This window comes from Lonchura striata, chromosome 3 (assembly GCF_046129695.1).
Source record: "Lonchura striata isolate bLonStr1 chromosome 3, bLonStr1.mat, whole genome shotgun sequence".
In the NCBI taxonomy this organism is placed as follows: domain Eukaryota; kingdom Metazoa; phylum Chordata; class Aves; order Passeriformes; family Estrildidae; genus Lonchura; species Lonchura striata.
Window position 1 is genome coordinate 19,517,480 of NC_134605.1, and position 21,945 is coordinate 19,539,424.

The following is a 21,945-nucleotide window of genomic DNA, read 5'->3' on the forward strand; positions in this document are numbered from 1 at the left end:
CTGCTTGCTAAAAGGCACCACAGACCCCAGCCCAGTCACAGGGCAGTGATCTTCATCTCTGCCAGCCTCTACAGACTCCTGGCACTAAATGTCCTCCACTGGGTAAAAGACAAGGAGTGGAAGAAGGTGAGCTGGGATGGCTCTGCTGCTCAGCTGGGGGAGGAGAGCTCAGGGACATAGCCCAGAGCAGAGACACTGCATGGCAGCGGCTCACCTCCTTCTCCAGGGATTAGATGCTCAGCAGTTAGGTCACTTGGGCTCCCTTTGTCCTGTGCACTGGGAAGGGGCAGGGAGACAGCTCAATAAGTCCCCAGCTGCCTATCCTCTCTTTTTAGCTGTGCTCAACACCACCCCCAAACATAGGGTCACCTCTGCCCAGTGGGGAGCTGTGTTCCGCTCTCAGGCTGCTCCTGAGGCATTTCCCAGCTTACCCCTGTTATGTTCCCACCTACAGCTTCTTCAGTGCCCAGGAGCTGCAGAAAGAGAGGTGAACCAGTGCCAGGCCCTGCTGCTCCCCCATCCCAAGGGCAGATGTGCCTGCACAGCCCTGCCCCATGGGAAAGGACACAGGGGCAGGACAAAGGCCCATGCTAGGGGTGGGACAGAGGTGCTGCCCAAGCCATGGCTCCCTCTGAGCTGCCAGAACAGCAGATTTTACCCTTCCTGGCTGGGGACTAAAAGGGGACCAGGGGATGTAGGACATGGAAATGTCCCCATCAGCTCCCTGCCAGGGAAGGCAGAGATCAATCCCAGAGTGATGTGTGCATGGTTGGGAACCTCTCCTGCCCTATCATGGGGTATAGCAACACAACCAACCCAGGAGTGGCACTGCAGGAGCTGTGGGCCAGATGAGGATGATGGAGGTCTCATCCTCATCACTGCCTTCTTCCTGTTCCTCTCTTCCTCTTCTTTCTCTGCCACTGCCTCCTTCCTGCTGCTCAGGACCCACAGCTGGCCCAGGGCCAAGCAGAGCTGTGGGTGCAGGGAGGTGCTGGGCTGCAGAGAGGAGAGGCAAGCAGTGAGGCCTCCCTGGTGGCCACCTGCAGCTGGGCACAGCCATGGTGCCAGTGTTGGGACGGTCACTGGTACATCCAGCACTAAGGTGCTGGGACTTGTGACAGGGCATCTGTGCTCTGTCCCAGAGCCAGGGATGGCACCCTACTGGTGGCTCATTAAAAGTGAAAAGTAAGGGATTAGGCTTCACATGTTGCGCAAGTTGATTTAGTGGACTCTGAAATAAGAAGAGCTGGGGTAAAGCAAGGATCTGTCCAAAGCATTTGCAGCCAGAGAAATGCCAGCCTCTCAGATGGGCTTTGAATCAGCTCACCTCTATGACGCTAAACACAGCACAGAGGTGGCTTTTTTTGTATTAACTCTATTATTTAACTAATCCTTCAGCAATTGCCCTGAAGTTCCTTCCTCAACGCTTCTGTGAAGAAATGATCATGGTTCCCTTTTCTAGCATTGCGCCTGCAATTACACTCTGTGGCATTACAATTACGGAGGCATTACACTGTGGTTCTGCTCCACAATATCTGTATATTAACATTAATTTGATATAAGCACAAGAATAACTGCACGACAGAATAATTGCACTCTAATGATTATATAGTTAAAGTACCTGGATTATAAAAATATACATGCATTAAGTATCAAACTAAAGAGATAATAATAAGTCATTAATTCATATAGGCAACTTCCAGAAATATGAATGAGTTATGATTAGCTATCCTAAGGCACAGCACTAATGTAATTACAGTAATTAAATTGTATTTATGAAGGGTGAAAAAAGGGGAAATTGTTGCATGGACCTTTCTTAAGGCTGTTGTTTTCATGCAGAAATTGAAGAATTTTGATCCATTTTTTAGAATGACTTATACTCTAAGATTTCTCCCCCCCCCCCACTACTTGCTTCTAATTTTTTTCCCCCTTTCTCTACAGGGGAAAGACATGCAGGGTTCTTTTATGGATGTTAGCCTTTAAGGAGGTACGGAAGGAAGCCAGGAAGGAAAGGAAGGGAAGAAAGGAAAGGAAGAGAGGAAAAGGAAGGATGGGGAAGGAGCACAGAGGGAAGGAAAAGGAAAAGAAATTAAGAGGAAAAAAATGAAGGGAAGAAAAGGAAAGCAAGGAAGAAAAGCGGACAGGTATGTCCATCATTGCCTGCCCAGAGAGAAGAGGCGGGGAACGGGACCCCAGAGCCCCCCGCCACACGGGGGTGGCAGCCGGGCTCGGCGCCCGGTGCCCGCCCCCAGCCCCTCCGGGCCGTGCTGTTGCCAGGTGCCCCGCTGCGGGCAGCAATTGGCCGCTGCCCGCCCCCGTTCCCGGGGCGCGTCCGTGCCCGGCCCGTCCCGGGGGACGCACACCCGGCCCGCTCCCCGCGCCCGCCGGGCCATTTCCCTCAATGAACGCCCCGCCCGCCCCGCCCCCGTACATTTGCATAATGAGGGCTACCGGGGACGCCATTGGCTGCCGGGGGGCGCGCTCGGGCGTGACGTCAGCGCTCGCAGGGTAATGCCTGCGTTGTGGCGGGTAGTTGGAGCCGGCAAAGCCCGCGCAGCGGCGGCCCCGGGCGGAGCGGCCGGCGGCGGCCCCGAGCTCCCTCCGCAGAGCGCCGCGCCGGCACCGCGCTCCCCGGCGCCGCTCCGCGGGCGCGGGACGGAGCGCTGCCGGCCCCCCGCGGGTCATGGCTGGGGACAGGCTGTCCGCCCGCCTCCTGGCCGCCGCCTGCCTCGCCTTGAGCTTGGCCCCGGGGGCGGCGGCGGGACCGCGGGACACCCCCGGCCTCTCGCGGCTGCAGAGGAGGAGCCTGGCGATGGACTTCGTCGTGCCCTCGCTGTTTCGCACCTACGTGCGGGAGCTGGTGCTGGGGCCGCCGGGGCGCGCCGCGGCGCGGTGCCGCCTGCGCTTGGACTGCGCGCCCCTGCTCCGCGCCGCCCGCGGGGCGCTGCCGCGGGCCGAGCCGCCCGCCGTCCCCGCCGGGCCCTCCGCGGCCGGGCGGCGGCTGCGGCGCGCCAAGCAGCTGGTGCTGGAGCTGGGCGAGGGCACCGTGCGGGACGGCTGCGCCGGCGAGCCGGGCCCCGGCGGGGCGCACCTGGAGTTCAACCTCACCGAGCTCTTCGCCTGGTGGCTCCGCGCCGGCGACGGGCGGCTGCGGGTGCGGCTGATGCCCGAGCGCCGCGGCGCCCTCCCGGGCAGCGAGCGAGGGCTGTCGGCGGCCATCCGCGCCGCCCGCCCCCGCCTCCTCTTCTACGTCTCCGCGGCAGGTGAGCCGTGCGTTGCATGCCGCGCACCGCGCCGGGCAGCGCCCCGCGCCCGCTCCCGCAGCCCCGCCGTGCCCCGCGCTGCCGTGCGCCCTCCCCGCCCGGACACGCGTCCAGCGCCCCGCACCGTCCCGGTCACTGCCGGCCCCGGCGATGCGGGAAGCGCAGCTCCCCCGAGCACTCGCGCCTTCCCCTCACGGCTTGTCCCTAAGGGCTGCGCTTTACCCGTGCGAAATGTATCGAAGCGCTTTGGTGGGGCCAGGAGGACTATTTTGAAGGTGACGAGGGATTTTTGCGAAACGCCAAGAGTTTCTATGTGCTAGAAAGCCACGAGCAAGTCCTAGAAGGTTAAAGTGTCATTAGTCGAAGGACAAGAAGATCAGGTTCTTTGAAACTTAAAAAATATCATCCTAAAAAGGGATGTTTCCTCAAAGTGCTGCGAGTGTTTTCAAGGTTATGTGACAGCAGACCAGGGAACAGCACAAACATCTCTAAAGTTGGGTCTGGCTCCTGATTTTGTACATTAATGCTACTATCTCTATTACTAGATATTGATATTACTATTATTCCTGATCTTTAAACATAAAATATAGGGGCTGATTGACATTTTAAAACCCCAAAGGATCCTTAGTGAATTGCATTCTGTCAGCTACAGTACAAGAAGTTGTACATCTGAGAAGGCTCGTGCAGCACTGGTATTTGTGCGAAGAGAGAACCCAGCTCAGAATTTTGGTTCTGGTGGGCGGTGATTGGCAGTCACGGTTTGGGGCAGCTCCTTTATCTCAAATCAGGACTCTGTTGTGGGCTAGTGATCAAGAGAAATTTCCATTCTGTGTGTGCTTTGTATCTTTAACAGAAGCTGTGATTCAGCCTTTCCTACTAGAAGAATATAATACCTAGAGGACTGCAGGTCCAAATAATTTGTCACAGTGAGTTAAGTCAGGTACTTTTTATGAAGCTTTGTAGAAGTCAATGATGTGTCCCTGAGTAGGCACCTACTTAATGGACCACAGAATACACTTCAGTAAGTTCACAAGAGGAGGGAGAAGTCACTGCTGGGCTTTGAATATAAAGTTGGAGCAACTGATTTTGGATGCTCATCTGAAAAGATGGGATAGCCATCTGAAGAGCTACAAATGGAACTCATCTCCTTGCTTGCTGCCTGAAAGGAAAACCAAAGCTGACTGTCAGGATAGGCTGTAAGTCCTGCAGCTGTGGCTAAAGTGAGGTACCCAGGTTTAGCTCTTCCTGTGCTGGATCTGGCAGGGATAACACAGAGGTGCTGTCCACCACAAGGTGGCTAGGCGAGGCCAACACCCCCCACCTTCTAGCAGGTCTTGCCTTGCTACATTGCCGTAAATAAAGAATAATTAAAAATTAAAGACGCCAAACCCTACTGTCTCCTTTTCTTTCTATTTGGAGGATTTGTTGTGATTAGCACTTGTTTTGATTTACAGATCTCCTTGGGCAGTGAAGCCTTAGTTTTGAATGCCATTTTTAATCAGGTACTTACAGCAGTGATGGAGCTTGAGGACATGCATTTGTCTTAGAGGATGAAGGTGTGTTTTTAACCTGAGGGAAGGGCATACATAAGAACTAACAGGTTCTCTGATGTGAATACAAAGCTATTAAAACTCACACGCTTTATTTTGTCTGTTGTCTTACTGTTGAGGAGAAATTCATGTTTTTCCAGATCAGTAGGAAGCTATGCCCCTGGAAAATCATGTTGGAGAGAAAGCTCTGCTGTTCTTACTGCAACACACTCATGCAAAGTCAGTCACAGAGGAGGTAGGAAAAGGAGGAGCAGAGGGAAGGAATATAGACCTCCTTTACCCATATTGAAGTGGTAACCTCCTTGCAGCTGTTCACAATCTCCTGTAAAAATCCTGATCTCTTTCCGAATTGCACCTCTGCTTTTTCAGCAGTGACTCTTTAGCATAGTTACACTGTGGCTTTGCCTTGCTTTTGTAACATGGGTTTGTTTAACAACATTAGGAAATCCATTCCCTGCTTTGCTAAGGTGCTGTCTATGTGAAAACCATGTGTCACTGCCAGCCTTAAATTTGTGCTGTGTAGCCCTGCCGACAGCAGGATGTGCTGATACAGTGATAACAGCACGAACAGCATCCACCAGCCTGTGAGATTCCAGCAGTTATTGACACCATTGCAGCTAATGTGCACGGGGCTTAACTAAAGCCCTTCCTAAGGCAACTGAGCCTTTCCTTCATTGCTTAAGCTAATTGGAAATGGATTTCAAACAACACAATCCTCCCATCAACAATGGAAAGCTGCTTCACTTATGTTGGCATACTGGGCTTTTGTTTTTCTTTTTGTCTGCTGGAGATGTCCAGGGTTGCAGTATTTCCCAGAAAAATGTATAATTACCTTGCTAAATTATTTTCATCACATTATCCTCCATGTGAATGGAGAATGAATTATATTTTAGGGTGAGGAAAAATGGCAAGGGGATGAAGTCCCACTGACCTTAGAGGTGATAACAGAGTCCTGTAAATAATGCTTTATTCTCTTTAACTAACACTTTCATTTGCTGGCTCAAAAATAAATTTAACTGAAGTGAATCCTTTCCTTTTTTAACAGCATGCTTGTACAAAGCATAAAGCACTTTGTCTCAGTCTGTTACTGAGCAATTAGTAAAGGATGTACTTATGGGCAGCTGTTGTTCTGCAGACAAGCCATAAAGTTGAATTTCTACAGGGCTTTTCTGCAAATATTCTTGATGCCAGATTTCTCTCACACTCTTCCTTGTGGGAACAGAGCATCCTGCAAGAAGCTTCCATTTAGAGAAACTGCATGGAAGTTTCATTCAGTTGGAATAGGATCAAACCTCAGCCCATCTACCATTTCTGCGTCAGCTTGGCCTTTTCAAATTGGGTACAAGAAAGTTTTCCTCTCTTGGAAATGCTTTTGGACTTAGTACTGTCTTGTTAGCCTTCTCCCAGTGCTTCTCTAGGACAAAAAAAAAACCAAACAATTAATTTGAATCTTTTCTGTATGAAAGACACAAAATAATAAATGCAGAGGAAGGGAGAAAGAAGCTTGGACAGGAGTGCAGCGCTGCAGATCTCCTGTATTTGAGGGGAATCTCAACTACAAGGTTGCTGTTGACTTTGCTCTCATTGTCTGTGGTTTTGACTAGTAACTCTGCTCTGCCTCCAAGGAAACCTTTCCCAAAAGAATCTAATGAAAACCAATATATTGCCATGGGGGACTGAACAGCCAGTGTGAACATTACTTTCAGGAGATTTTCAGGCTGGCTTTAGTTCTGGTCTTACAGGCTTTGCTGTATAGTGTTGAACCACAGTGGGTCTCTGTAGCAGCGTACTCTGGATGGGTTATTGAGCTTTCTTGGGGGAAATAATCCAAGAGTCCTTCCACCCTAATCCTGTAATGGTATTTGGATTTTTTTCATGTGAACCTCACAGGTAACCACTTCTCTCACTACAGGGCACCTGAGCCACAAATGTTGCTAAATAGGCTTCTTGTGAGTTTACCCAGGAAATTTAATAAGCTGAAATGGCCATAAAATAACTTCCCATGAAAATTAATTGCTACTTACATATGCAGAGGTGGGAAGCGTGTGTTAAGAAGGGGCATACAGGGTTGAAAATGAGTCATTCTTCCCTCTAAAGGTCAATGTACTTTCATTCATGAAATAGATTTAACATTCCAATTATATTTTTTAAATATCAATGCATAACTTTTCATCCCCTGGCTAGGCAAAATATTACTCCTGCACTGTGGCCTTCATCTAAAATTTTATTAACTTGCCACATGTATTCTCCCTGAAACTGTCTGCATTCACTACATACCAATGCTATTATAATGCTGAGGCAATTAGGCTTTACATCTTTAGGGGGCTGCTACTATACACCTGAACTCATTTGCAGGAGGAACCCTATGCCTAAAGATTAGACAGAACTTCAGACTAGGTAAAAACGTGGTTTTGAAAGTGGACATTTTGTAAATGAAAATCAGAGCTCCAAGCTGAAATCTGACTGTAGTGAAGTCTACAGAATTATTTCTGCATATTTTAGAGGTACCAGCATTTAATCAAGGTCTCTTAGTTATATTTTTCATTATATTTTGTGGGCTTTTTGCTGCCTTCAAAGGATAGCATTTGGCATTGTGTCATACTGAGCAGAAAACTGGTAAAAGATATTGGTCACTTTGCAATTGCTCTCTGGTTTTCTCTCACCCTCAACTGTGTGCCACACCTGAGATCTGATCTTGCTCTTCTGATAAAGCAGTGGCAGAACTTGCTGGATAAGACTGAGGCACTGCCATCGGGCTTCTGAAAGGTTTTTGCTGTAGTGCAAGTGGCTTTGCTCTTTGCTGGGCTTTTGTGCTTTGCCTCATCTCTCAGGCCAGCTTTGCCAGTCCAAAGCTTAAGGACAGTGTGAGTTACACTTGAGTTTACTCTAGACGTGCACTAGTGCAAATCAAGGCTTTCCTCTTCTACCCTTGGGTTGTGGGTGTCACAGTGGGCTGCCTGTGATTACCAGTTGCTAAATCAGTGAATCATGTGTGTGCTTAAAAGCATCTTTCTGAGACTTTCCTGCCCTATTAGGTATGTAGCACTTCCCTCTAGACCTCCAGTCATTGGTGCTCTCCAGAAATATGGATATAGTCAGTTCACAGTGCCTCTTCTTGAACTGGAAATGCTTCTTGAAGATTAAACTGTCTATTGATGGGGTTTGCCTGGCTTTGTGGGCAGTATGATCCTTGATCCTACTACTGTACTGCCTGTTCCTGTCCAAGTAATTTTCCCACTCCATCAGCACTGATAAAACTCATGGATTATGACTCTTTAGACTCATGATGCCTTGTCCACTGTTTCCATGTTGACCACAAAAATTTGGCTTGCAAAGCCTTGGGGCTTTCACAGTAAAGCCACCAGGATTTGCAAATTTGTTGCTGATTATTTGACAGATAATGTTAGAAATTATGCTCAGTCTTTGAGTTATTAATGGAAAATGTGATGTGATCACATGGTTTTGTTTTCCCAGAGTTATGTGGTGTTGCTTATTTTCACTGAGAGCCAGGATTATACACAATGTGTTTATGCTTTCTAGGTCTGTTTTCTGCAAATTTTGTTTACTTTTAGGCTCATTGTTCTTATGAATGTTCTTATTCATAAGCATGTTCAGTAAAATAGCCATAAACAAACACCAAAAGGGGCACAAGTAACAATTTATTATGTTTGAATGAACATTTATGGCACATTGAAAAAATATGTTTTCTCTAAACTTGCTGCGCTTTTATTTCCACATCCTTAAAAACAGGGAATAAATATCTACAGTAAAGAAGTGCACAGGGAAACTTAAGTGCTTTATTATACAAAAGCAGAGACATTCTTCAAAATCAAAGGTGATTTTGCAGTGTCTGAGTGAATTGGATCCTGAAGTAATCTGGTTATTTGGTTCACTGCACATCTCACACAAACATTACATGATAGGAAATAAAATGTGTGTTTGTGACAATGTTCGTGAATTAGCCAAAAGAAGTAGAAGAGTTGAAGGGAGACTGGCAGGATTTAGCACTTAAAAGTTCCCAACTAAGTGAGCCTTGTCTTAATAAAGAAGATCCCACCTTTTGGATACATCAGTGCTAACTCCCTTGGAGTGCTGATGTTTTGAGAATCCAAGTTGCTTCCCAAACAGCAGCAAATTCCACACTGTGCCTGGACATTTCCTGTCTAATTCTCACACTAAAGCATCCTCTTGGGTTACTCAGAGCTAAAGAGATCTATGAGCTCTATGAGTCTAGGAGATCTATGGTTTTGGCACAAGTGATTTACCTAATAGCAAACATCAATTCAGGTTGCCTGCTTTCCAGATCTCTTATAAGCAACAGCATCTGTTTCCTGGGAAGCCACTTCTGAGCTCAATATGGTTGTTGAGACTGCAGTGCTGGGCTGAGAAAGGTCCTTTATGAAATGTGCCACATTTGTCTTGCTTCTTTAATTCAGAAAGATTTGGTTGGAGAAAAATGTCATGGAAGCATAAATGCAGATTTGATAAGTCTGACCTTTCTTTTCTTGCGAACAATAAATGTCAGAAAGCTTAAAATGACAAGCTGGAATGGCTGGAGGTTATTTATGTGTTTAAATATTTAGGCAAGAAACACATTTTGAGACTAAAGTCTAATTTACATGAGTATTTTGATTTGTGACTGAGATGGCCTAGTAGCTTCATGGTTGTCACTATCCTGCTTAGCATGGCTACTCAGAAATTCCCTGTGACAGTGTAGGTAGGACTCAGATATCTCTACTTGCAGAAGCTGTGAACTCTGCAAGTTGTAGTGAAGGAGAACCACCTTCCCTCATTAGTCAAGTAGAATCTGTGAAGTGGTTGAAGTCTCCTAAGTGTACCCAGTAGACAGAGCTGGTGGCTGGCTTCAAACTGACTTCAGACAAGTTTCTAACAACAGACATTTCTTTGGCCAAAGAACTTCAGTAGGCAGCTGCAAGAACTGAGTTCTAGTTTGACTTCTAACTTAATTATCCTGCAGTACGCAGCTCTGCCATTGACATTTTCTGTGAGACGAAATACTTCCCTTTGTGGTGGTTACTTCCTTTGCAAAGCAAGGGCAGTTTTGACTGCTTTTGAACTCTTTTGGTAGAGGGTGCTTTTTTATGGATTAATAATGCTTTTACTTTCCAAGAACCAGAATAAAGGCAGTAAGGTGCAGTCTGAACTCTCAGCTTTTTAAAGGAAAAGCTAAAAGAGCCAGTATACCATATTGATTTATTCCCATCTCTGCACTGCTAATAGCCAAAGGACTGCTATTTCCTTCATTTCAGTGATAGCAAACTTAGAGTTTTGGTTGATGCTACAAGAAAATCAGTTTCTCTTTTATTTTGAAAAATGTTGAGCCCTGCCTTTGACTGTTAAAACACTGCCTGTCTTGAAGACAAATAGTCAAATTTAGATTTGAAATTTGAATACTTTGTGAGTCTTTGACTAAGATTAGTTGTACCCTCAAGGAAAGTGAGAGTGGGATAGGCTGTGGCCAGCTGCCCGTATGCTTTTGGCAGCTGCAGCTGGGCACCATCCCCATTTGCAGTGAAGAGCTGCAGGTGTTGGCTCCTGCTGGCTAATGGGGACTGCTGAGCAAATCGAGCACTGTTTGTCCTGGCTGGGAAGGGAGGATGGTGTGGAGGCAGTGAGAGAAGGTTTATCCTTTGTGGTTTCGTAAGATATCAGACATTTGCACAGAATGGGCATTTGAGACAGTTTAAAACTTTAGTGGATTACCTGATTCTTCCTGAATTACAGATGGCAAAGTGGAAATACTCGGCTGAAACCTTTCAACTAGATGGTTCTAGAAATATGGGGCATCCCCTTTGCGACTTACCACTTTTACCACTCTTCAGCTCAGTCTGCAAAGCTCAAGAGTTTCCACTGGTATTCCAATGTTTACACCAAGGCAGAGCTACCTTTCCTGCTCAAACAAGGGTGTATGCCGAATCCATTTTGGACTGGGATTTCCCTGCAGTAATGTACTGTGAAGAAAGAGGTGGAGGCTCTTTCTGCAAGCTTCTCCTCACTTCCTTACTGACAAGTAACTCTTGTTGGTCTCATGTCTTACAAAACCTTGTGATGAAAGAAAACCTTGACTCTTTCTTCAAGTTACAAGCTGAGCAAAGGGAGAGAAGGCTGTAAGACGAAGAGCAGAGAACATCTGGGTGGTGAGTGCAGGGGGAAAAAGCAGGATCCTGCTGTGTGATGGTGGGAGTACAGAGGAAGATGTCCATGTGTGGATTCTTGTGCTATATATTTCTTGATGTATGTTAGAAAGAGAAAATACTGGTCTCAGTAGACATCCTGGAAATGGTTATTTTCATATGTCATACTCCTTCTAAGAATTTTATGTTGCTGAAATTTTCTTTCCAGCTCAGTTTTGAAAGCTGCTGTGGCTCTTTGGAAAGTGGTCATTGTAGTGCTTGTGACAGGCAGCTGAATTATCTATGACTTCACTTACCAGAAATCTGTGGTGATTCTTGAGAGCTCTACAAGTTGCAGCAAATCTCTAATTGCAACTTGTATATTGGCATTCTCCTGCTGTTTCTGCTGGCCCATTGAGTAATGAGTTATCTCAGATGCATCAGAGTGTCTGGGCTTTTTATAGCCTCTTTCATGTTGGATTCTCAAACTGCTTTAAGCCTTATCACCCTAGTGACAATGCTAATATTATTATATCTGTTTTACAGAGAGATCACAGAAGCCAGGGATGGAAAAAGCATTATTTGATTATGTTAGACTCCAAGTGCTGAATAGAATTTTCTCATATAGAATATACTATACAGGGAAGTCACTCTCTTTGCTTCAGCCAAAAGGCCAAGGAAGAACAAGAAATTGGAATTGAGAGGCTCACTAGCTTGCTGGAAATACTGCAGCAGTTATTGGCAAAACTATCTGAATCTCCTCTGCTCCACACTGTGTTTGTGACACTCCTCTTTAAATAAATCTGGTTTTGTCACATTCCACACCTTTTGCAATACTGTTTTCTTCTTAGTTTTGGGATCATCTGTGATCTGCTGAGGCTCTCCCTATCTTCAGACATCACCCTGTGGCCTTACCCATTGTCGGCAGTGTATGTCAGCATTATAGACCATGATGCAATGGTTATTTCCAAGGGCTGTTTCATTATTGATGCTAATTAAACTTGAAACTAATGAGAAAGGATTACTTTTCAGGGCTGGAGAGGAGGCCAGAATAGTTATTATAGGTTAATTATTCTTCTAAAAGTCTCGTTTTAAGTAACAATTCATTTTGCCAACTTTTTTTTCTTACATTGTACAAGAGCCTTGTTTGAAGAGGTTTCAAAATATAATTGCTGCACTGACCTCATCTAGCTCTCAATCAGTAATCTCCTTCCATCAGCAAAAGGTTAATAAAATCTTTAAGGAAAGGAATTTGGTACCTTATCTATGTGTAAACGATTTAGAATAGGTCTCCCTGCAAATATTTCCTATTACCCTTCTACATGATTTCTTTGGCATACTTTTTAGATGTGAAAAATATTGCATTCCATAGATCTTCCAAATTTAATGGTTGCTTTGCAAAACAGGTGCATTACAGAGTCAGAGAGTGAATCTGTTTGGGGCTGGCTGAGAATTAGGCACATAAGTCAGAACACACTTCTTTGTTCTCAAAGATCTACAGCCTGTGGTGAACCTTAAAAATCTGTCCTCACTTTGCAGGACACTGGGATGTCCCGAACATGATTAGTATTTGTGAAGGAGCCAAGGGAGGAGATGAGACTTGTTTTTACATGGGAGCCAAGGTCTCTTTCTGGCTAGGAAGCACTGTGGCTTTTGAAGGGGAGGACACATGCTGGTCCACTTTGCTCCTTCCCAGCTGTTATACTGAACCTTTCTTCTTTCTGGCTCTTTGTAGAGATGAGGGATGGCTTCAGATTGTTGCAATATTGAGCTACAAAAAGGGTAAGGCAGAGCTGCATTAGTGTTATTGTGAGTGCTGAAAGCTGAATAAAATCATAGAATTATGTAAGTTAGGAAAGATCTCTAAAATCACCAAGTCCAACTGTTAACCCCGGACTGCCAAGTCCACCACTACACCATGTCCCTAAGTGCCACATCTACCCAATTTTTGAACACTTTCAGGGATAGTGATTCCACCATTCCCTGGGCAGCCAGTTCTAGTGCTTGATAATACTATCACTGAAAAAAGCTTTCCTAATATCCAATCTAAACCTCCCCTGGCACAACTTAAGGCCATTTCCTCTTGATCTGTCTGTTGTTACCTTGGAAAAGAGACTGACACTTGCCTGGCTACACCCTCCTTTCAGATGGTTGTAGAAAGCAATAAGGTGACCCCTGAGCTTCCTCTTCGCCAGGCTGAGCCCCCTCCAGCTCCCTCAGCTGCTTCTCATCAGACTTGTGCTCCAGACCCTTCCCAGCTCCATTGTCCTTCTCTGGAGTCTCTCCAGAACCTCAATATCTTTCTCATAGTGAGGGGTCCAGAACTGGACACAGGATTTGAGGTGTGGCCTCACCAGTGCCAAGTACAGGGGGACAAAACCTGCCTTGGTCCTGCTGGCCACATTCTTACTGATACAGGCCAGGATGCCATTGGCCTTCTTGGCCACCTGTAGAACAGCTCCTTTTCCTCTGGACAGCTTTCCAGCTGCACTTCTGTAATGCTGCACTGCAGTTGTGACTTAAGAGTTGTGACCTGGCACTTCACCTTGCTGACCCTCATGCACTTGGTCTGGGCCCATCAATCCAGCCTATCCAGATCCTCTATTTTTATGGACAGGAAAGCAAGCAATCTTAATTAGCTGTAAATGTTAGGGCAGCTTATGTGGCTTGATGCCTTCTGTCAGGGCACCTGCTTCACATTTTGTATTAATGTGAGGGCTGTGAAGGCAAACACCCGTGGATAAAGGCAGTGCTGTGAGCAGCAAGGCTCCAAATGGAACGTGGGATGCTGTGGCTTTATGAACGCCCTTACCTACCAGCTTCACATTTCAATCTATCTTAAAAGGGCAGTGTTCACCAGGCCTGAGTTCAAGAAAAGAGTTGCATCCTCCATCTGAGTGCTAGTATCAAGTTCAAAGATAAAACACCCTCTGAGTAATCACTCTGGCCACTGGGCTCTGCTTAGGCCAGCTCATAGGATTTGGGATATTATTTGAAGTGCTGAGTCCCTTTTGCGATTAAGGTTTTAAATCGCATGAAGACTGATCAAAAGCTCAATGTTTCCTTCATTCCCTTACCAGCCTACTGTCCTTTATCTCTTGAAACAAAGCAGCATTAACTTTTAAGATCTGATTCAATAACATTTTATGGATAATAATTATGACTGATATTAAGCCTTCAGCAACCAGTCTGTACAGAGACTTAATGTATTGAGGTTTATTGCCACTGTAACCTATCTTTTTACATTGGTTGTAAAGCAGGATCAACTATACTGATAAGAGGAAAGAGAAGCATCAATGAACTGTTTGCCTTTGCTTCTCTGTGGGGTGTTCATATTGTTGCCACTTAATATTGCTGGCACGGTGGGAGTTTGCTGGTGAGGAGTTTTTGTTTACAGAGTCTGTTTGCGCAATTGCAGAATGAATGAACGAGTGCATGAATGAGCTGCAGCAATCCTGTGCTGGGGAAAGGAATCTATTACTGGATACACCCTGGAGGGCAATTGATCATACTCTCCCTTTTAATAACGTATGTGAGAATGCAAAGTTTTTAGATATGCGCTCAACAGCTTTCTCTAAGGCTTATCCTAATAATGGAAGCTCTTAAATATATAAAACTTCTTTAGATACCCCATATTAGTGATTTTTTTCCTCAGAAGTTTCCCAGTTTCCTCAATCTCATCAGGATATAGTTGTATGTACACATCATAACAATTAATGGACATGGGCCCTTGGTTTATGGTCCCATCCGTAAACCAAATTGAAGATCAGGCCGAGCTAAAGAAACCTCTGGTTTCTGGGTCTTTAAATGCTGTGCACAGTGGTCTAAATATAAATTATAATACGAGAAAGGAAATTCACCTTAGTTTCCATACAGAGTCTTCAAGGAAAGTATTCCTGTTGTATTGGCACTGAAAAAGTCACCTGAAGGACCCAGGACTGGATCCTTGCTCAGCTGACCTTTGTGATGTTCATACATCATTAACTGTAGCTGTATTATGTAGTTGCCTTTTTTTGCCTTGCTTCTCCACATAACTCTCTGTATAAGGAAATCAACCTCCCCGGTAAGTTCAAATAAGATGCTGTCTGCTTATGTCCTTTTTGCCTTTTTGATGGGAAAGTAGAAGGGAATTCTAAAGTGCTCTGGGAGCTACATGGAGGCCTTGCTTTGACATCTCTAAATATGTGAGTAATGGGGTGCTTAGAGCAGATTTTACGTGTGATGGATGCCCAACAATAAGGAATCACAAATTGTGAGCAGCAGAGCTTGGAAAGGAGAGCTGCTCAACAAGATTAATGGGAAGGGAGACCTTTAGTGTAATGAAAGACAGTTCCAGCTTGAAAACAGACAATGCCACACTAGATCGAGTCTTGAGGATTTGGACAGTCAGGTTCCCTCTGTAGTTTGTAGAGCCCCTTCCTAGGCAGGGAACACTGAAGAGCTGCAAGAAACATTCACTGTAAGTTCCCACTTCACCTTCAAGTGAGTACACTGGTGCACCAAGGGAACAGATTGTCCAAAGGGTGTCTGTCAAGCAGGGGTTGAAGGAAAACTAGAAATTTCTTTTTGTTCTGAGAAATGCAAGCTGATAGGAAAAGCAGGATAAGACTGCAGTAGAATGTAGCTGGGTCTGAGCACTGCAGGGTTTATTTTACAACCATTTTCCTGTGAAGAAATGACCTTAGACAAACCACGCAAGTGAAACCTAATGGAGAAAAAAACCCCAAATTTATGCCTGCTTTCAATTAGACAGCAATTATCTAATTTTTAGAAGAAATATCAAGTTTAAAATAAAACAAATATCTCTGTACTCAAATAACAATAAAAAAATCCCAACAGGTGAAAGTGTAGCTCATCCATCCCTTCCATTCTACGTTGAAAACTGCTATTAACTCTGAATATCATGACTAAAGGAGTATGAACAGGGAGCAGAATTAGCAAAATGTTAGTGGAGCTGGCTGCCGGATCATTGTTATGACTACAACTGTAATTCTCTGTCTCTGACAAGGATAATAGTGTATGGAAATGAAGCCAGCAAACATTGTAAAATACATCTAAATATAGAGGACAAACAGCAAATAATAACTGGACCAGTAATCAGATGCTGAAGGCCTTATCTGTTAGTACAGTGGCTTGAAAGATGGCAGTGCTGGTAGATAAACATTAGGAGGACTATGAAGCTGAGGATAAATAGAGCAATATCCTCTAAACAGTAAAGAGCTGAAGCATAAGACCCTGGAAAGACATTCAGGACTTATTGCTTGAGAAAGATCCCTAAAGCTGTCAAGCAGATGTGCAGCTGGTAAGTAGATGACTCGCTGGGACGTTGAATGAAATGGTAGAAGGAATAAATCAGAAGGGATTGCATTAGTGTAACTGAAGGCAGTACATTAGTTTGCTTTGAAGTATAGTGTCCTGTGGAGAAAGCAATGACTGTCATCCCACAAGAGTGATCAAACTGAGTGGAGACACGTCCCAGATTTAGGCTGCAGCATAGCCAGGGGTTTCTCTTCCGAGCACTCATAATTTTCAGGTTTTCTTGAAGGCTTTGGCCTAAAGTTTGATGGGAGGTCTAAGGGGCTGATCCTAAGCCTACTGAAGCCAATGACATCTCCCCATTTTACATCTGCTCCCCTCTCCTGCAGACAGACTGGGCAAGAACCACCTTTTCTGCTCTTTGCTATTGGGCCATCCGCTGTGACTGCACAGGGAGACAGCACAGCTCATGTTCTGTGTCAGAAGATAAAAAATAGAACGTATTTTCAATCTGGCTTTTTTTGTCAGCACTTAGTCTAGGTTTAAATGGAAAAGAAGGCCTTGGTGCTACATTTAGTGGTTGGAACAGCAGTGTCCATCTGTCTTTACACAGGTCAAATGAGCATGGAAGATACTAAGAACTCTGGTTCTTGAATTCTTATGGTTTTGTGGAAGGGGCATTTGGGCACAACGATTGCACTGTAGCATGTGTGTTAGCCATTAAACTCAAACTTCCTGCTGTAGCCCACTCTTAGACCTTTGGCATCATATATCTGGGTTCTGAGTTGAATTAAAACAGGGAAGCATCAACCCAATAAGGGGAATGATGGTGTCCTAGTGTAAGCAAAGGGGAAAACAGCTCTCCAGAGTTCAGTGACAAGAGGAAGGTGCTTGTCAGGCTTACCAGAATATGCCTAAAGAAATGATAGTCACATCTTAAAATGTTTACATCCACTGTTCATTAAGCATTGCGTTCTTGAAGACCCAGTTTTAAGTTCTTTACCTTTATTAAAATGAAATTATGTTTGATTTATGCCAAGGTACTGTATAGAATAAACAGACCAGGCATATGTCCAAACTGAGGGTGAGCACCTTTTTACCCTTTTCAGTCTGCCTATGCTACTGTGGTCATGCCTTCAAGGTAAGGCACTTTTGCATGGTATCCCAGACTTGAAATTATAAAAGTTAACAGATTCGTCCTTTCTGCCCCATGCAAAAGTTCTCAGTATATAATCCTAAAATTATTTCAAACACACTTAAAAGTTTGAAAGTAAGTTATTTTTTTAAAATAGGGATTGGGAAGGGGGAAATGAGTCAATGCCCTTTCTGAAAAGAAAAAGACAACTAAATTGAGATGTCCATCTGAAAGAACATGACTTTTACTCCAGAAGGGATAGAAAATGCCTTATTCCTACCTCTAAAATCCTTTCCAATTTAGCTGTGATAGTCAAATCCATCTAGGATAAGATAAAAGATAAAGAACTGAAGTACGATCTTGTCTCTTAACACGTCTTTTATCATCACGCTCATCTCTTTCTCCAGAAGTACTTGAGAATGTAGAATGAGGTTCAGATTAAAATGCTCAAGGGAAGGAAAAATAATAGGAAGGTCAGGCTTGTATTAAAGATTGTATTGAAGTCACATCAGCAGAATTACCAGAAGGATGAACAGGCAAAGTACCTAAATGAAAACTCTTATCCAAACTAGTTTACAACTATCATGGAAGTGTCTTTAATCTCCTGTGTTAGTTCAAGATAGAATAATTCATAATTTTTCTTTCCTAATCTCTAAACTGGTCCATAGATTGTTTCTGTGGAGTAATATCCTGGGACACATCTGTTTTATTCATGAAACCAAAATGGTTTCATGGCAAGACCAAGACTTCTTTCTTAAGGGTGCTCTGTGAACCATCTTAGTATAAACTTGGATTCTCTCTCAAGATTGCCACAAGAAGGTAAGTTTTATGTGGCAGTTTTTGAGCTGCTCCATGCATATCTCTAGCCTAGCAAGGAAACCATGACTTTCAGGTGGCTTTGAGAGCATGGTACTGTCTAAAGCCTTATCACTGACCTCCCAGCCTTGGTCACTGCTTTTCTAAATCCTCTCTCCAGGGCCTTATGGGCACTTCCATTATCCAGAAATTATCATAGTGTCTCTTGAGAACAGAGTCCTGCAACGTCCAGAGGCAGTTCTGTTTTCTCTGGATAAAACACAGCTATCTCTTACCTCTCTGCAGATTTATTTTTGGTACAGATTGCTGGGGTCACACACAGGGGGTTTCAGGTGCTCCTTTCAGATCCACACCCAAGGACAAGGAAAGTTCTTGACTTCTGGAGCTGCTGTTCCAAGAAGGCTCTGTTTTGCAATTCACCTCTTGTAAAATGTTGCAGGTAAAAGAGCCTGCATCAGAGCCAAAGCTGGAGCAGGTGCAGCAAAGAGGTGAGTTCAGGTCTAGTGACCTGCATCTCAGATGCCTTAAATGCAGAGATCAGATAAGCTTTATTTTCCAGGAAAATTTGTTTTTACTATATACTTCTCTGTTAAGGCCTTTTTTTTTTTTCCTATCTGATCAAGCTAGGTTGTGTGTTAGGATTCTGTACTACAACAAACAGGAATCCTTTCCCAAAACAACCTCTTCCTCTAAAAAAGCTGATTACAGTGGAAGTTGTGCCTTGCTGTGACTGACAGTGTCATGACTTGATTGTACATAGATTTGCCTTGATGTGACTTCTTCTGCAGGTTCCTTTCCAGGTTCCCAGGTTCTTTTTTTTTCTCTTTTTTTTTTTTTATATTGCATTCTGAGCAAGTAGCTGTCCTCATAAAGGCACTTCATAAAAGCAATGTGTGCAGCTCCTCCGAGTAGCACTAAATCTGTGACAAACCTAAGGGAAGTTCCACAGAAAGGTGATAAAATACTGACCTGTCAACTGTTTTGCTGGCTAAATGGGAAATGTGGCTAGCAGCTTTACCCTTTAAAGTGGAGAGAGATAAGGGCAGTCTCACTGTTTCACAGTCAGCCACAATCATCCCTAAAATGAAGAATTACTTTGTTTTTTAAACTGATGTCTCAGTAGTGAAGGACTCAATTTTTCACTAGTATTCATGCTATTCATCCTGTGCTATTCAATAACTGAAGATAGTCACTAATGAATTAAACAAATAAGATTTCACCTGTTAACCACCTTCCTTGAAATACAATTTTTAAAAGAGTTTATATTTGGAGCTGCTGAGGAGGTCAACACAAGTAAGACTGACACCCAAGAAAAATGACAAATTGCTAGAGCTGAGAGATGTGGAAAGTGAAATTTTGTGGCAGTTCCACGGTCCTTCATGATTCTCTTTTTCCAATAAAATAATGACATTGATGATCCTTGTGATGCTGCTGATGGAAAAAGGGAATGGAAGTGAATTTGGCTTTCTCCCCGAGGCCTTGTGCTGAATGTGTTGTGCTGTAATCTGAGTCATTGGGAACCATCTCTGATACTGCAGGGAAGATGAGGGATTCTGGCCTTCTCTTCTTTGATGTTGGAACACTTCATGGCATTCAATTTGTTATTTTCTTTTCCCTTTTTGTTGTCTGATGTGATTTACTTGTTAGTGCTGATGAATGCGTGCTTCTACCCCAGTGAAACCCAGCAGTGAATCACAGCCTGGTGCCTGCCAGGTCAGTGCTTGGCCATGGGTGACAAAGGGTGGCAGTGAGATCCCCAGGTCACTGCAGCCCTCATGCCCCAGTCAAAACTTGTGTCTGGAACAGAGTGTCACCTGAGCAGGGCCTGAACATGGCTTTCCTCCCAAGCTGAAAGAGGTGAAATGCAAATGTCTGTACCATTGCAGTTTGATCAGGAGCTGCAGAGAAGCTTCTTGGCACATCAAAAACTTTAAAAAGTTTTGTCTTTGCAATTCCTAAACAGGTTGAAAACTCCCCTCCACCCTCAACAATTCTGTGATTCTGTGACTGTGGACATCATCAAATAGAATTTGGCCAGGCTTTTTTAGGGCAGCTTGGGCTGTGCTGAGTTACCCTGTGATCCATGTTCTTAGCTATATTATTTTTTTGTGAATGCCAGAAAATTGAGTATATCTGCTTGGAATACTAGGCTCAGATTTATGGTACTCTGCATATGTGATTGCTCACCACACACATCAGCAGAGTAAAGCAGTGCCTCTCATTAGGGGCTGACAGATTTTTGACAAGATTGTCAAATCCCAAGTCATGCATGAGCTCCCTAACTGCTTTTGGGCACGGCCTGGGTGTCTGCTTGTTGCACAGGACGTGTGTTTGGCTCACTCAACAGGCAGCAGGTCATCCCATTGACACCTGCCCGCTCTGTTAACAGATCAGCGAACCTACTGCTGTCTCATGTTTCTATGATAATGCAACACAGTTGAGAATTGATTTATAAAATGCAGGTCACTCAGTAGATGCAGCAGTCAGTGAGGGAGCACAAGGTGACAATGAAAGAATTCAGGTTAGCAAGTGGGGGCATTGCAGCTGCTTGTGCTCTAATTGCATCTCTCCAGATGTTCCTGTGATGTGCAGGAGATGCCAAGCAGTCTCTAGGCATAACTGTATTTCACTGTTCAGCTTTCCAAACACTCTTCTGTGGTCTGTAGAGAAGAGAGAATTTAAGGACCCAAGCCTTTTCATCTTCTGTGCTGTCAAATAAAACTCTGTCATCTGAAGTAATATTTCCCAGGCATATTTTTTTTCATAGATTTCTTTTCACATTAAGATCAGCAAAAGCTCTTTCTGGGAAGCCTGATTAAAAATACAGTTCCTCCCAGGAAAGAAAAGAAAATAACATTTTTGGCATCAAAAGAGATCACAAAATCATCATGAAAAAATGAAATTAATTTTGAATATTATGTATTGCAGGAAAGTAGGTAGAAGTGACCTCAGGGCTTTCTACGGTTTGTAAAATAGTTTGTGGGTTTTTTAAATAGACATCTGCTAAGACTATAGGTTACTAAGACTCTCAGAGACAAGAAATGTCGTGCTTGGATTAGTTTCAAGAAATTGAGGAAGATAGCTTATTTCTTTGTGAAGTTTACTCTCATCTGTATACTAAAAATGAACCAGCAAACAGAAATATGTTATAAATGTGTTTCCAGCTCATAACAAGAAAGATGGAGAGGAACTATTTATAAGAGCACATACGAGACAAGGAGGAATAGCTTCAAGCTGAAAAAGGGGAAGTTTAGGTTAGGTATTAGGAAGGAGTGGTGAGGTTGCCCAGAGAAGCTGTGGATGCCCCATCCCTAGAAGAGTTCAAGGGCGGGATGGATGAAGCTCTGAGCAACCTGGTCTAATGAAATTCATCCCCACCCATGACAGTGAGGTTGGAACTAGCTGATCTTCCAGGCAAACCAGTCTATTATTTTCTGATCTTTAGAGAAAAATTAATCTAGTAAGATGTATATAATTGTGTTTTGACAGCCTGAATTCTTTGTAATACTGTCGCATTGAATGCTGCTTCAACTTGTGTAACCTCCATCCGTGACCAACCCCTCTCATGTTTCCTCCTCAAACATCCTTTCAGATACACATAGATTTCACAGGAATAGAATATGTGTATTGTTATTAGCAAAAAACTAATGGTGCTTCCCTGAGGCCCATGCTTTATCCATAACTTTTATAAGGTGTGTTTTGCATCCTGAGATGTGTCCAGCATTCCAGCACTGCATACCTGGAAGGAAACAGTGACTGTTTTCCAGTGTCTTTAATCAATCATTTAAGAT

At 44.2% G+C, this 21,945-nt stretch overlaps 1 protein-coding gene across 1 annotated transcript in view; it reads left to right on the forward strand.

Moving 5' to 3' along the window:
• The first annotated feature begins 3,153 nt into the window (after positions 1-3,153).
• Positions 3,154-21,945, forward strand: part of ALK (ALK receptor tyrosine kinase) — a 306,102-nt gene continuing 287,310 nt past the window's right edge. Inside the window, exon 1 of the mRNA XM_077781748.1 lies at positions 3,154-3,263. Coding sequence (XP_077637874.1) covers positions 3,164-3,263 — 100 coding nt within the window. The 5' untranslated portion in view covers positions 3,154-3,163. The remainder of the gene's footprint in view (positions 3,264-21,945) is intronic.